Consider the following 14875-nt stretch of genomic DNA (forward strand, 5'->3'; position numbering starts at 1 on the left):
GAAATATTACTATTACTGTTATTAATACAAAATCAATGTCATATGTGCTTGTGTGTTTAAGTAAGAAGCAGGCTATAGTTATTTTGTGCAAAACCCTATAAAAAGGTGTTTACCTCAGTGGAAGGATTTGCTACTAAAAATAATCAAATTCAGGCTTGCACTTAAGGTAAGATGTGATTGAGACAGTCTAAGCAAGGTAACTTCTGATTTCTGAGACCTGACAAGTTTCCATTTTAAAAAAAGGGGGGGAGGGCAGGAAACATTTAAAGCAAATGACGGCCTGCCCTGGCCTTCCTTTGCACGGGTGTAATTAACCTTCTTTTCGAGCAGCTTTCCAAGGCTACATGCTGTTCCTTTGCTCAGTTTGCAAGACTCTGCATTCCAGGTGGGATTGTTTTGGAGGAAGTAGCTGGTGTCTTAAATGCAGAAGTTCCGTTCTGTGCTGACCCAGCAGATCCACCCAATAATTATAGAGGCAGAAGGAACCAAGAGACATCTAATCCTCAGTGCAGAGCTGAGGCCATCCAGTCTTCCTCTCTTGATCATACTATACAAGGAAAACCACTGATCACTCAAGGGCCAAATCTGGTTTCTTGAGTTGCACCTTGTACTATCCCCCTCCCAAAATTACACTTATGAGGCTGTGGCATACAGAGTCAAGCCACTGCACTATCTAGCCCAGAATGGTGCATACTGAGTGGCGGAAACTTCCCCAGGTCTCAGATAGAGAAGAATTGCCTGAGATTCTCCTAACTATAAATGCTAGGGATTGAACCAGGGGATATTCCGCTCTGTATTCCGCTCTGGTCAGACCTCACCTGGAATACTGTGTCCAGTTCTGGGCACCACAGTTCAAGAAGGATACTGACAAGCTGGAACGTGTCCAGAGGAGGGCAACCAAAATGGTCAAAGGCCTGGAAACAATGCCTTATGAGGAACGGCTTAGGGAGCTGGGTATGTTTAGCCTGGAGAAGAGGTTAAGGGGTGATATGATAGCCATGTTGAAATATATAAAAGGATGTCATATAGAAGAGGGTGAAAGGTTGTTTTCTGCTGCTCCAGAGAAGCAGACACGGAGCAATGGATTCAAGCTACAAGAAAGAAGATTCCACCTAAACATTAGGAAGAACTTCTTGACAGTAGGAGCTGTTCGACAGTGGAATTTGCTGCCAAGGAGTGTGGTGGAGTCTCCTTCTTTGGAGGTCTTTAAGCAGAGGCTTGACAGCCATCTGTCAGGAATGCTTTGATGGTGTTTCCTGCTTGGCAGAGGGATGGACTGGATGGCCCTTGTGGTCTCTTCCAACTCTATGATTTCTGCATGGGAACATCTGCTCTACTGTAAAAGGCAGAATAGGAAAATGGATGGGCACATACCCTCCAGCACTCCTCAAGATGCAAATGGGGACATTTTCCCCAAAACTAACCCTCCTTGGCTCCCCATTTTAGTACCCTCACTCACAGAGCATTTCCTGTCAGAAGAAGGGCAAGTCCCACCACCACCAAACCAACAGGACACAGCACACATGCCTTTCACCATCCTGAGAAAACCCTTTAAACCTGATTTTATTTTATTCATTGGTAGATTTGTGTCAGCACAGGTGCCTGCAGTTTTTATTATCTTTGGGGCACAGCTATGGGGCTGCCATGAGGAGCTCCTGCTCTTCAAAATATGGCACTGCATCACATTTTGCTTGTATGGTCACAGCTAGTTCCCATGGCAAGTTTTAGACTGGACAGTGGAAAGCCGCTGAGTATTTCAATCAGACAGAAGAACGGGAAAGACATGTATTCATAATAGCTACTAGTAGATCACATCTCACATACAGGCGGCAGACTGACCAAAGAGGTCATGCTCACAACTGCTTAGAATTAATCTTGCAAAACGTGAATCTGGCCAGATAACAACAAAGACTCCTAATTGACTTGCGGAGCTTGCTAAAATTGCTGAATTGCCATAAATGTGACATGAAATATCTTTGGAGAAATCTGGCTTGCATTCATTGGGGAAATTGTTTAAACATGTTAATATCTAATAAAATCAAAGAGCAGGGCAGGGGCAGAATACAAATGCCATTTAATTTATTACATCTGGCGCCTCACATTTGATTTGCCATCAAGTCTCTCTTTTGGAAGGCAAGAAAATTGTTCAAAGTGAAGGGTAGTGCTGTGCCTTCACTCACAAAACGCACAGCACATTTTTAAATCCCTTTTAGAAATAGTAATATTTGGAATGCTCCAAATATGCTTCTTCTTTTATATTTTAATTCAGTTAATTCAGTCTGAAAGTGCAAGTGGTTTAAATTTTCCAGTGAATCAGAGAGGCATCTATGTATTTAACAGGCATCCCCAAACTGCGGCCCTCCAGATGTTTTGGCCTACAACTCCCATGATCCCTAGCTAACAGGACCAGTGGTCAGGGATAATGGGGACTGTAGTCCAAAACATCTGGAGGGCCGAAGTTTGGGGATGCCTGATTTAACACTTATAAAGGTATGTTGAATATGCACCATCATAATCCCCAAGCACTTGTCTCTACCATATGGAAAAGAGAGGTAAAGGAGAGAACAGCTCATGTACGCTAAATAAGTGGGGGAGAGGAGAGAGTTCAGCTGGGGCAGCCTTGCATGTAGTGTCAAGAGAATCACAGAATCGTAGAGTCAAAAGGGACCCCGAGGGTCATCTAAGTCCAACCCCCTGCAATGGAGGAATCTCAACTAAAGCATCCATGACAGATGGCCATCCAACCTCTGCTTAAAAACATCCAAGGAACGAGAGTTCAACACTTCCTGAGGGAGTCCATTCCACTGTCAAACAGCTCTTGCCGTCAAAGTTCTTCTGATGTTTAGCCAGAACCTCCTTTACTTGTAATTCCTGAAATGCCCTCTTGTACACCTGCAGACCTAAGAGCAGAGTTTCTGGATCAAGCCAAAGGCCTGTCTAGAACACCATCTTTTTCAAAAGCAGGCTGAGAGTAAAAGTGTTTCCCCATGGCTGCTCCCCAACAACTAGTCTTCAAATCCCAGGAGGAGAATATAGACATCATGGAGCTACCGGTGATCTGATTTCCCCTCCATGGCTTTCTCTGTGCCTCTCACCCTAACCTACCTCACAGGTTTGTTGTGAGGATTAACCATATGCCACCTTGAGCAACTTGGGAGAAAAAGGTGGGATTTAATGCAGTAAATAGCAAGTGTTTGTGGATAACTAAACTTACCCACATCCTGAGCCTATTAGGTCATATAATTACACAATCCTCATTACAGAGAGTGTGTGGGCAAGCAGTGTTTGGTCAGTTAAGGCTCTTTTATTATTTCGTTTAACAACATTTATATGCCACTTAATTCTTTTTTTTAAAAAAAAGTCTAAACAGCTTACAAAAATACTTGTAGATTTCCTGAAACTTGAATCTAAGGGCTCATCTACAAAGCTCCCATTTTGAGCTCAGCCCTGTGCATACACAATCTGAGTCCAATGGAACTCAATGGACTCACACCCAGCTTAATTATACTTAGGATTGCGAACAAATGCATTATCCCTGAGCTCCAGCAGCACAATGAAGGCTTAAAAGTTTGTTTGTTTGTGTTAAGAGCTACGTCAGTCAATCTATAAGGTATTTGCTGTATTCCATATTTATTACTAGGCCTACAAAATCTGCAGCTCAGCCAAATCGATTGATTACTGCAAAAGCCGTTAAAGAGATAGTCTCAGAATGGAACTGCTTGTAAGCTGCAGCTGCCAAATGGGTTAGGATCTGTAGCTAATCCATGATTTACATGTCCTGCCTTTGTGGCAGAGGCTGGTGCTAAACCACTCCTCTTGCAAGAGGAAGCAAGGTCTGGCTTGCTTAGAGGGGGGGGGGGAATCCAGACTGCAGATCACTGAGCAGGCAAGCTGTACCTTGCTAGATCAATACCTAGCCTGATAATGTGCTTTTTGCATTAGTGTGCTGCTTTTGGATACAGCAGTCAGTGAGTGAGCGAGCGAGCATCCATCCCTGGTCAAATAATCACTGACAACACCAATTTGTCGAAACAAAAAAATAAAATAAAAATTCCTTCCAGTAGCACCTTTTGTTGTTGTTTAGTCGTTTAGTCGTGTCCGACTCTTCGTGACCCCATGGACCATAGCACGCCAGGCACTCCTGTCTTGCACTGCCTCCCGCAGTTTGGTCAAACTCATGTTCGTAGCTTCGAGAACACTGTCCAACCATCTTGTCCTTTGTCGTCCCCTTCTCCTAGTGCCCTCAATCTTTCCCAACATCAGGGTCTTTTCCAAGGATTCTTCTCTTCTCATGAGGTGGCCAAAGTATTGGAGCCTCAGCTTCAGGATCTGTCCTTCCAGGGAGCACTCAGGGCTGATTTCCATAAGAATGGATAGGTTTGATCTTCTTGCAGTCCATGGGACTCTCAAGAGTCTCCTCCAGCACCATAATTCAAAAGCATCAATCCTTCGGTGATCAGCCTTCTTTATGGTCCAGCTCTCACTTCTATACATCACTACTGGGAAAACCATAGCTTTAACTATACGGACCTTTGTCGGCAAGGTGATGTCTCTGCTTTTTAAGATGCTGTCTAGGTTTGTCATTGCTTTTCTCCCAAGAAGCAGGCGTCTTTTAATTTCGTGACTGCTGTTACCATCTGCAGTGATCAAGGAGCCCAAGAAAGTAAAATCTCTCACTGCCTCCATTTCTTCCCTTTCTATTTGCCAGGAGGTGATGGGACCTTAGAGACCAACTGAGTTTGTCATAGGTATGAGCTTCCGTGTGCATGCACACTTCTTCAGATACACTGAAACAGAAGTCACCAGACCCTTATGTATAGTCAGAGGGTGGGGAGGCGTATTACTCAGAAGGGTGGTGGGAATGGGTGATTGGCTGATAGGAGTGGTAAACCTGTTGACGACACTAATTTGTGTTATTGCCTAGTTTTCTGACTAGGTCTTTTTGAGTGCAGGTCTGACAGTGGGACTGGACAGGTCCAGCGAACAAGCTTTTACATGCACGGTCCTTCACCCAGCTAAGAAATTGGCCCGCAGATGGATTAGGGTACATAGCTAATAGCCATAGCCCGCAAATACAGGACAGTTCCCAACCCCTTTCATTTAACATCAGTAAACAACAGCTGCCCACGGGAGATTGTAATAGGTTTTGCTCCACTCTTCTCTCCAGGAGCATAGCATTAAGGCAGGACCTATAGCCTTATAAACGTCTCTTGCTGCCCAACCTGTCTGGAGGATAAGGGGATCAGTGGCTACGTGTCATGATGGCTACGTTCTAGCTCCACTGTCAGAAGCAGCATGCCTCTGAATCCCCATTGCTGGAAATCTCATGTAGGGAGAGAGTTGTTGCCCTCAGGTTCTGTTGGCAGGGCTTCCCACAGGCATCTGGGCTGATGCAGGAGAGCTCTGCTTTTGTCCTTATAGGAGTGTGCCCTCTACCTACTAGAGACTGCAAATGCACACAAATGCATGCTTCCTTCTCATTCGGAGGGTAACATGAATAAATAACTGGGTCCTTTAGTTGAGAAAAACAGGCGCAAACATAGAACTCGAATACCGGTCGGTTGTGCATTTTGCGCAGCTGTATCCAGTGTGCTCCTGCAACACAAATCCCACAACTTCTCCAAATCACAGGTACAGGAGAGTCACTATCTGAACAAGCTGGTGCAATGAAGTAGATTTTAAAAGACCGTGCCCATTTCTAAAAGACAGTTTTACTTCTTGCTTTCACTAAGTACACATAAAGTACACTAAGTTTTATCAACAACAGTGGCAGTATTGAAGAAAACAGTTACAGGGTATCTCAAAATAGAATTTATGATCCAAATAGATTTTGTTTATGATCCATTATATACAAACAAACAAACAAACAAACAAACAGAAAGTTAGCTGTATGAAAAGGAGGGGTTTCACTCGAGAAGGAATTCAACAATGTAACCGACATCATAAAACCAAAACAAACCAGTTAACACCCCTTTCTCACAAACTTTAAATGGCCATAGAATGTTATCGGCGAAAGGCTTAGTTATGAACATTTTTGCCAGGCACCTGAAGTAACAAAGGCGCCAGGTGAGCCTCCCTGGGGAGAGAGAGAGTCCACAAGTGGGGAGCCACCCCAGAAAAGGCCTCTCATGTTGCCACCCTCCAGACCTCTCATGGAGGAGACACTTGAAGGAGGATTGCAGGGTCCGGGTCAGTTCATATGGGGAGATGCTGTCCTTGAACCCATTTAACCATATTGGGTTAAAACCAGCACTTAGAATTGAGCCTGGAAACTAATTGGCAGCCAGTGCAGTTGGGTCAGGATCGGTGTAATATGCTCAAACAGTCTTGCCCCGGTGAGTAACCTGGCCACTGAATTCTGCACCAGCTGAAGTTTCTGAACTGTCATCAGAGGCAGCCCTACATAGAATTCATTGCAGTAATCTAACCTATCAGTGATGGGAGTATTTAATCTTTGATTTATTGCCTTAGGGGAGCCACACCAATCTGCAGCTCTGGGTAAAAAGAATAAAGGAAGATAAGGGAAAATAAGATGCTTCTTAGGACTGTGCATTTAAAAACACACACACACACCCCACAATCAATCCTTCACAGGCTTGGTTGCTCATTTCTGTACAATTCTAGAGAGATGGTGCATTGCGTTCACCCCCTACAGAAGAGGGCTTGCAATGAGGCTGCTACATGCTGCAACTCTTGGGCTATTTCATAGCAACGATCTGAGGAAGTGGGGAAACATATGGGAGGAACGCCTTCATTCCAGGAGAGGAAAAGTCTCAAGCTGTGCCAGCAAACTTTCCGTCACTGCCTACCAGAAAAGGCTGGTTTTAGGCTGCGACTTCATGGAAGCATCTTGTGCAATGCCTTGCCAAGCAGCAGCTTGATAGGGGAGCCCACCCCACTGTTGGATCCGTTGCCGTAACATTCAGTCACCGCCAGGAACTAAGCAGTTCTTCACTCGCCCCGTCGACAGGGGTGGAGAGGTAATGGACGCGTTGGCTGGTTCTTGCTTCCTAGGCTGCTTTGCTTCGCCCTTTGGGAGTTAGCGACGGTGACGAACGCCAGTCTCTGGCAACGAGCAAACAGTGGGGGGGCTTAACCTCAGCATCCGGATTGGGTGATATCTCCACCTGACCGCTTCGTCACGGATAACGTGGTGAATATCTATTAAAGAAAGAAGGACGGGGGGGGATAAGACAATTGGATCATGTTGGAGAGGACTTTAATGTTCACGTCAAAACTCAGGGCTACCTTCTGCCATTAACGCTGCATTGGCTGACCCCGGGGTGTGTGGCCTTGGAGAACCACTGCTAACAACTCAGTGGATGTGAATCACAAGAGGGAAGGGGACAGCTGCATTGAGATCCTGCCGGCAGGCCTCCATTAGGCACCTAGCTGGCCACTGTAAAGACAGCATGCCGGATTAGATGGCCCTTTGAGCTGATCCAAGCTGGGCTCTTCTCACTTCTAGACTTCTTTATTAGTGTGCATTATAAAGCTGAATCAGGTGCTTGGGGAGGGAGGGAGAATGACATTCCACCATGCAGCACTTTTTCCACCCTCCATTATGGGAAGAGCCATTAAATTACACTGGATGCTCTTGCACCACAGCAGCCCTGCTTTCTAGCCCTCTTTCAAGGCTTCGGACCCAGCAATTTGAAAGAAATGAAGGGGAAGTCACGTGGCTTCCCACCACAAGTGCCTCTCAGCGTTATGCAGGAAATGAAGGGGGGAGGCGGACGTTTTATTGCACTGCCTGCAGATAATTAATGAGCAGATATGAGTCTGCGGCTCAGAGATTATTTGCCCTCTGGGAGGAGGAAGATCTACCAGAGACAGAAAAGGAAGACTCCTGAACAGGCTCAACTGAAATTAATGGGAACTGTGCCTGAGAATAACTACCGTATTTTTCGCTCCATAAGACGGGGGGGAAATGTCTGTGCGTCTTATGGAGCAAAGGTGCTGGGCGGCAGAGGGATCCCTCAGCTGCCACTGCAGTCGGAAGTGGAGGGATGCCTCTGCCGCCGGAGCCATGGCTCCCAGCGGCAGCCGAGGAACAAGCAACCCGAAAGCAGCCCTTTCGGGTTACTTCTCCCTCCGCCGCAGCCACCAATAGTGGCAGAGGGGCGGGGGAGGAACGAGCAGCCTGAAAGCGGGCTGCTCCTTCCTCCGCCTCGCTCCACTTGTTTTACAGCGAGCCATAAAACAATTTTTGTTTTCCTGCTCTAAAAACTAGGTGGGTCTTATGGAGCGAAACATACGGTATATATTTCTTGTTAAAGCAGGTGTAGGGAGCCTTTGGTTCTCCAGATGTTGCTGAACTACAGCTTCCATCAGCTCTGGCAAAACCAGGGATGATGGAAGTTATAGTCCAGCAACATCTGGAGGCCCAAACTTCCTCCATGGTCTGAGCCACGGCTACTAACGGCCTTCACGGGTGCCATCTTAAGACTTTTGCCCTTCAGATGAGTTTTAGCTCCTAGTCTAGAGAGCAAATTGAAAAGCAAATTACAGGAAATGTGGTAAGCTGCCTTTAGTTGTTTTGCAAGCATCCAGCTTTGTTTTGCAGACATATAAGTCTAGGTAGGAGGATTACAGGAAATCAAATCCACTTCAGTCTAAATGGTTCAAAGCAACAGTAATTAGCCAGCATCAAAGTCATCTCCAAGGGGGAATAAATTGAGAGCAGAACAGAGCGCCTGTACATGTTAGCCATGCAAATAAGCCTGAAGCTCCTGCAGAAAAAAGCAAGGATCTCAATGTTCAGCCGGCTGAAAATGCTCTGTATGCAAGGAGAATCATGGATGCACCCAGCCTTTAAAACAGAAAAGAATTCAAACTCAACCAAGTTTTAAAAAATCCGTTATTTATATTATTATTTATATTGTTGTTGTTGAATGGGCCGTAGCTTAGTGGTAGGCTATGTGCTTTGCTTGCATAAGTCTCCAGTCTCCATCCCCCGCATCTCCAGGCAGGCCTGGGAGAGAAGCCTGCCAGAAATTCTGCCCCTGGCCAGCGCAAACATGAACTAGATAGGCCAGCAGTCTTGACTGCATAAAGCCGCTTCCTATGCTCCTATTATTGTAATAGAAACAAAAATCATTTTTGTGAAAACTTTTGTCCTTTAATTTTTGTGGCTTGTTCAACGAACGTAAAGGTAAAGGGACCCCTGACCATTAGGTCCAGTCGTGACCGACTCTGGGGTTGCGCATCTCGCGTTATTGGCCAAGGGAGCCGGCATGCAGCTTCCGGGTCATGTGGCCAGCATGACAAAGCCGCTTCTGGCGAACCAGAGCAGCACATGGAAACGCCGTTTACCTTCCCGCTGAAGCGGTTCCTATTTATCTACTTGCATTTTGACGTGCTTTTGAACTGCTAGGTTGGTTATTTCTAAAGCTGGAGCTCTGAAGGAACGTCCTTGCATCACTGCTGAAGGGTTCTTGCCCTGGCATAAGAGGCTCAATTGTGCTTTTTCGCCTGATTTTGTGGCCCTTCCAATCCAACCCAACCCATTCAGATTATGAGTGCCTGGCATTGCTTGGGAACTCTAAGAACCACCCGCCAAAAATCAGTACATTTTTGAAAGGTCCAGTCCACCAGCTTGATCCAAAATGGCATCCAACTGTACCTAAAAATAGATAACTAAGGGACAATCAACTTTCTAAAACATACGGTAGATTCTGGCTCAGTGTTGCAGCTCTCCGGGGTTTTAGAAATGGAATCTTTCCCAGTCCTACCTGAAGATGCCGGGGATTGAACATGGGACCTTTTTTGCTTGTGCCCTGCCACAAAGCTAGGGTACTTCCTATCTCAATGCAGTTGCACATATAGAAAGAGTACACAAGACTGTTGCCTGGAAAACAAAATTGCTCCAGCAATCCTAGGAAAGGAGAGAGCTTTTTGTAAACCAATGCCACATGCTCACCTCTGCGCAGACTGGGTGGATTCCTATTGTGCTGTCCAACTGTTCTTTTGTTATTCCACATTTTATGGCCGCTGCAAATCCCTGGGTAATTTCTCCAGCATTTGGACCGAGCACATGGAAGCCAATCACACGCTCCTAAGGAACAAGGGGAACAACAAAAGCTTTTTTAAAAAAAATATATTCTTTATTGAGTTTTTACATTGATTAATTGAATACATTTTCCATTCATTCTTCAAAATATGCTATCTTATGCGGAAATGTAAACCAGGTTTTTCCAGGTACTCTTTAAAACAGTCCCACTCCTCGATGCCAAATTCGTGGAAGGAGAGTTTCATAACTCTAATACCCAAGCAGGGAACGGATCAACAAGAGGTTACAAATTATAGACCGATTGCGCTCCTTAACAATGATTATAAGTTATATGCATATATTTTGGCACAAAGAGCAAAAAAAGTTCTCTGTGATGTCATCCACGAAAACCAGGCAGGGTTCCTTCCAGGTAGGCGTATTTCAAATAACACCAGAAATATTGTAAACTTGCTAGAGTATTTGGATATAAAAATAAATAAATCTGCCATATTCATGGCGGTTGACGCTGAAAAAGCTTTTGACCGTGTTTCGTGGGCCTTTATGAAAGGCCTACTCCACCAAATGGACTTTGGGAAGAAATTTATAAATGGAATTAACGCTATTTATACAAAACAAAAAGCCAAACTCATAATAAATGGAAACGCAACTCAAGAATGTGAGATAAATAAAGGGGTAAGACAGGGGTGTCCCCTGTCCCCCTTAATATTTATCTTAACATTAGAGGTCTTATGTAAACAAATAAGGGAGGAGAAGGAAATCAAAGGCATAACGCTAGGGACCAGAAACTACAAACTCAGAGCGTTTGCGGACGATCTCATTGTTACGGTGGAAAACCCCAAGCAAAGTCTAATAAAAGTTCTGGATATAATACAAGAATACGGTACAGTTTCGGGATTTAAATTAAATTATAATAAGACTAAACTTTTGGCAAAAAACATGTCACAATTGGAGAAAGAAGAAATACAAAAGGTTACCCAGCTAAAAATCTATTCAAAATTAGAATATTTGGGGATAACGCTGACCCCCAAAAATATCAATCTGTTTGAAGACAATTATACAAAGAAGTGGGAAGAAATAAAAAAAAACCTTGAAATTTGGAGTAGGCTCAAACTATCTTTCTGTGGCAGGATCGCGGTCATAAAGATGAAAGTCCTTCCTAAATTGTTATATTTATTTCAAACTATACCAATTATAGGAAGGAGAACTGTGTTTGATAAGTGGCAGAAAGAGTTGTCGAAATTTCTCTGGCAAGGCAAAAGGCCGAGGGTCAAACATAAACTACTTATTGACCTCCCGGAAAGAGGAGGCTTCGGCCTCCCAGACCTCAGGCTTTATTATGAAGCCTCCTGTTTAACGTGGCTAAAGGATTGGTGCCTGCTAAAGAATGTTGACATATTAGATCTAGAGGGACATGAAGCGAGGTTTGGATGGCACGCTTACCTTTACTACGACAAAGGGAAGGTACATAGGAAATTTACAAACCACATAATTAGAAATGCACTGTTAAAAACATGGGATAAATATTGTAAATATCTTGAACCAAAAATTCCCAGATGGTTATCTCCAATGGAGGCTATAACACCAAAAAGATCAAACATGGAGGATAAATGGATAACTTACAATATGATGATAATAGAAGGAGGACAGTGGAAAATTAAAAAGTACGAAGAAATAAGAGAACATTTAAATACATGGCTGGATTACCATCAATTAACTGAGTTATTTAAAAAAGACAAACAAATAGGGTTTCAAAGAGAGGGCTCAAGATTTGAAAAAGAAATATTAATTGGCAAAACAAAACTTATAGCTAAAATGTATAGGCTGTTGCTAGAGTACGAAGTGATGGATGAAACGGTTACAGTATCTATGACGAAATGGGCACAAGACTGTGGTTACCCGATTACGAGTGCGGAATGGGAAAACCTGTGGAAATTTAATATGAAGTTTACATCGAACTATAATATAAGAGAAAATATGCTTAAGATGAATCACAGGTGGCACCTCACACCCTCTAGATTATCTAAAATGTATAAAAATATTGCAAATGTTTGTTGGAGGTGTGGAGGGAATGATGGAAACCTATTTCATATGTGGTGGACATGTGATATCATTAAGAAATTTTGGGACAAAATCCATGATGAGATTCAAAAAATATTGGGAAAGAATATTCAAAAAAGACCAGAGATCTTTTTACTGAGTGTTACATTTCAGAAAGATATTCCACCACAGTTAAGAGAAATCCTTCTATACTCGTTAGCAGCAGCACGGATTGTTATTGCCAAAAAATGGAAAGAAAAAGAAGCCCCAAAAATTATAGAATGGCAAAATAAACTCCAGGAATTTGCCGAAATGGCACAATTAACGAATAGCCTGAGAGGAAAGGTTAAAGAAGAATTCGTGAAAAAATGGGATAGGTATAAAAAATATGTTATGAAATATAGTAAAAACCAAATACCAATGATAGCGTTTGAATAGAAACAAAATAATAACAACAACAATAAAAAAAAAGGTCACTTGTAGGAAAAAAACGAGGATTAAAGCAATAGGAATGTGAAACCATGGGTTAAAAGAAATAGTATTGATTGTATATACATTCGACAAAGGAAAAAAGTATGCTGACGGAGTTGACAGGAAGTCCTTTTAATTTGTATCATTTTAATTTGTATCATTATAATTCGTTATTCCTTTTTATTTATTTATTTTATTTTATTTTATTTTTTATTTTATTTTTTGTGTGTGTGTGGTTTTTTTTTCTTGTTTTTTTTTTATTCCTCCCCTACCTTTCTCCCTTTTGTTGAGAAAGGAGGGTTGAAGATGTGACGTGGAAAATGTAAAAATGTATAGTTGTAAATGTCTGTATTTTGATGAAAGGAAAATAAATAAATATGATCTGTGAAAAAAATAAAAATAAAACAGTCCCACTCCTTTTTAAACCTTTGGGTTTGGTTGATTTCTAATTACTTCTGTCGTTTTTGCTAATTCCAAATATTCACACAATTTGATTTGCCATTCTTCCTTCGTTGGTGTCCTAACACCCTTTCCAGTTTTTAGCAACCAACATTCCTGCTGAAGTTGTAGCATATAGGAACACCCTCCTTTTATCATTTGAGATATCAATTGTAAGAATGCCCAGAAGAAAGGAACAACAAAGGCTTGACTCGCTGTGGCCTGAAACAATTACTTTCTTCAGACTGTCCAATACCTAAGAGAATTGGCATTAAATATATTTCAACCCCTTTTTTCGTATTTTCATACCTGTCTTAAGTGACACATTATAATCCAACTGTGATAAATCCAGAGGCTCGAGTATACAAAAAATGTCAACAATAAGTTTGTGTGTATGTTTGTAGTTTACTCTGTTTTAACTTTCCACTTCTGTTGGAAAATAAATTTATTTGGGGGAGGAGGACGACGACCCATGAATAGCAGGGGTTTCAGCTATTTTTTCACCGCCTTTAAAATATTCCACATCAAAAGCCATTTGACTGCCAAAGCTACAATGTGGTGACTTAGATCATGATCTCTGTCAGGCATCCCCAAACTGCGGCCCTCCAGATGTTTTGGCCTACAACTCCCATGATCCCTAGCTAACAGGACCAGTGGTTGGGGAAGATGGGAATTGTAGTCCAAAACATCTGGAGGGCCTAAGTTTGGGGATGCCTGATCTATGTGCATTAGTTGGCTTAACCAAGGAATGGATTTTTGTGAAAGAACCGAGTTCTGTTCAGTTCCGCTACTGAAAAATCCTTAGGCTAAGCATCTGCTCAGAGACATCCTGTTCTTTAATCCTACCATTTTGGTTTTTCCCACTTGGCTCTTTGGTTCCTGGGAAGGATAAACGAGATCTGACCAGCCTGTAATCTGCACACCACTGGTTTGGACCTATGGTTTGGTGTTATGTGATCAAGACAGACTAGCACAGTCCTCCCTGCCTGACTTCCTTGGGGGTTGAGGCAAGCCACACTTTGCCAATTTGTACGCAACCCATTCTGCCTAATCAAGAAAGGAGTGGGAAAATGACACGTGAGAGCCTCAGGCTCAGATCTGAAACACTAAGCTTAAACTAGGGAGTGGGGTGCACTCATGGCAGCAACCCTCTTTTCTGTGCCCCCGCACATCCCTGCTTCACCCCTGAATCTCCCAGAAGGAAGAGCCTCCTCGTGAATAGGAACCTCGCCTTTACAAGCTCCCTTCAGAACTTCCTGCTATGCACAGGAAGGGCCAAAGGTGAAGGGAAAACGCCCAGCATGAGTTCTCCTTTCCCAGCTTAAACCCTCATGTGATCTTATTGAATGCTTAGATAGGGCTTGTGGCAATGTGTGGAGGGGAAATTCTAGTACTGCCTGCATCTATTGTCTAGTTTTCACCCAAGCAGTTTGGCCTGAGGAAGGGATTCAACATAGCACTATTCCATCAGCTTGCCAGATGGAATGATCCCTCTCCCTTCCCTACACGCTGCTCGGGGGGAGGGGTATCTCCAATTGGGGGGGGGAAGGGAGTCCCACTGACTGTGCTAGTGAAAGTCGTTGCACAGGCCTCATTAACTGAATCCAGCCCTGAGTATTTGGCATTGCATTCTGAAAGCAGCACTAGATATGGACACTGAGCGTGAACAAAATAATGGACCAGTAGCCCTCCAGTTGTTGCTGGACTCCCAAGCCACAGCAGGCCCTGAAAGCATGGCTAGGGATGATGGGAGTTGTAGTCCAGCTACACCTTAAGAGCCACAGGTTCCTCACCCCCTAAGCCTAAACGTAACATTTATGTTTTTCACTGTAGCCCATGTTTAAAACGAGGATCCAGAGCCTAAAAAGGTTTTAAAAAAGAAAAAGAACTCCCCTCCCCCCCTTTAACCAATATGCT

The 14875-nt window shown here is 43.4% G+C and overlaps 1 protein-coding gene across 2 annotated transcripts in view; it reads right to left on the bottom strand.

The window, feature by feature from the left end:
• Nucleotides 1-5692: 5692 nt before the first annotated feature.
• The window catches only part of TXNRD1 (thioredoxin reductase 1), a 57281-nt gene continuing 48098 nt past the window's right edge, over nucleotides 5693-14875 (bottom strand). For both annotated transcript variants that reach the window (XM_088676749.1, XM_035127517.3), the window contains 2 exons: nucleotides 9923-10057; nucleotides 5693-7161 (listed from right to left, as the gene is read on the bottom strand). In XM_088676749.1, coding sequence (XP_088532875.1) covers nucleotides 7093-7161; nucleotides 9923-10057 — 204 coding nt within the window. In that variant the 3' untranslated portion in view covers nucleotides 5693-7092. The remainder of the gene's footprint in view (nucleotides 7162-9922; nucleotides 10058-14875) is intronic.

The sequence above is a fragment of the Zootoca vivipara genome, chromosome 9, assembly GCF_965207765.1.
Source record: "Zootoca vivipara chromosome 9, rZooViv2.hap1.1, whole genome shotgun sequence".
In the NCBI taxonomy this organism is placed as follows: domain Eukaryota; kingdom Metazoa; phylum Chordata; class Lepidosauria; order Squamata; family Lacertidae; genus Zootoca; species Zootoca vivipara.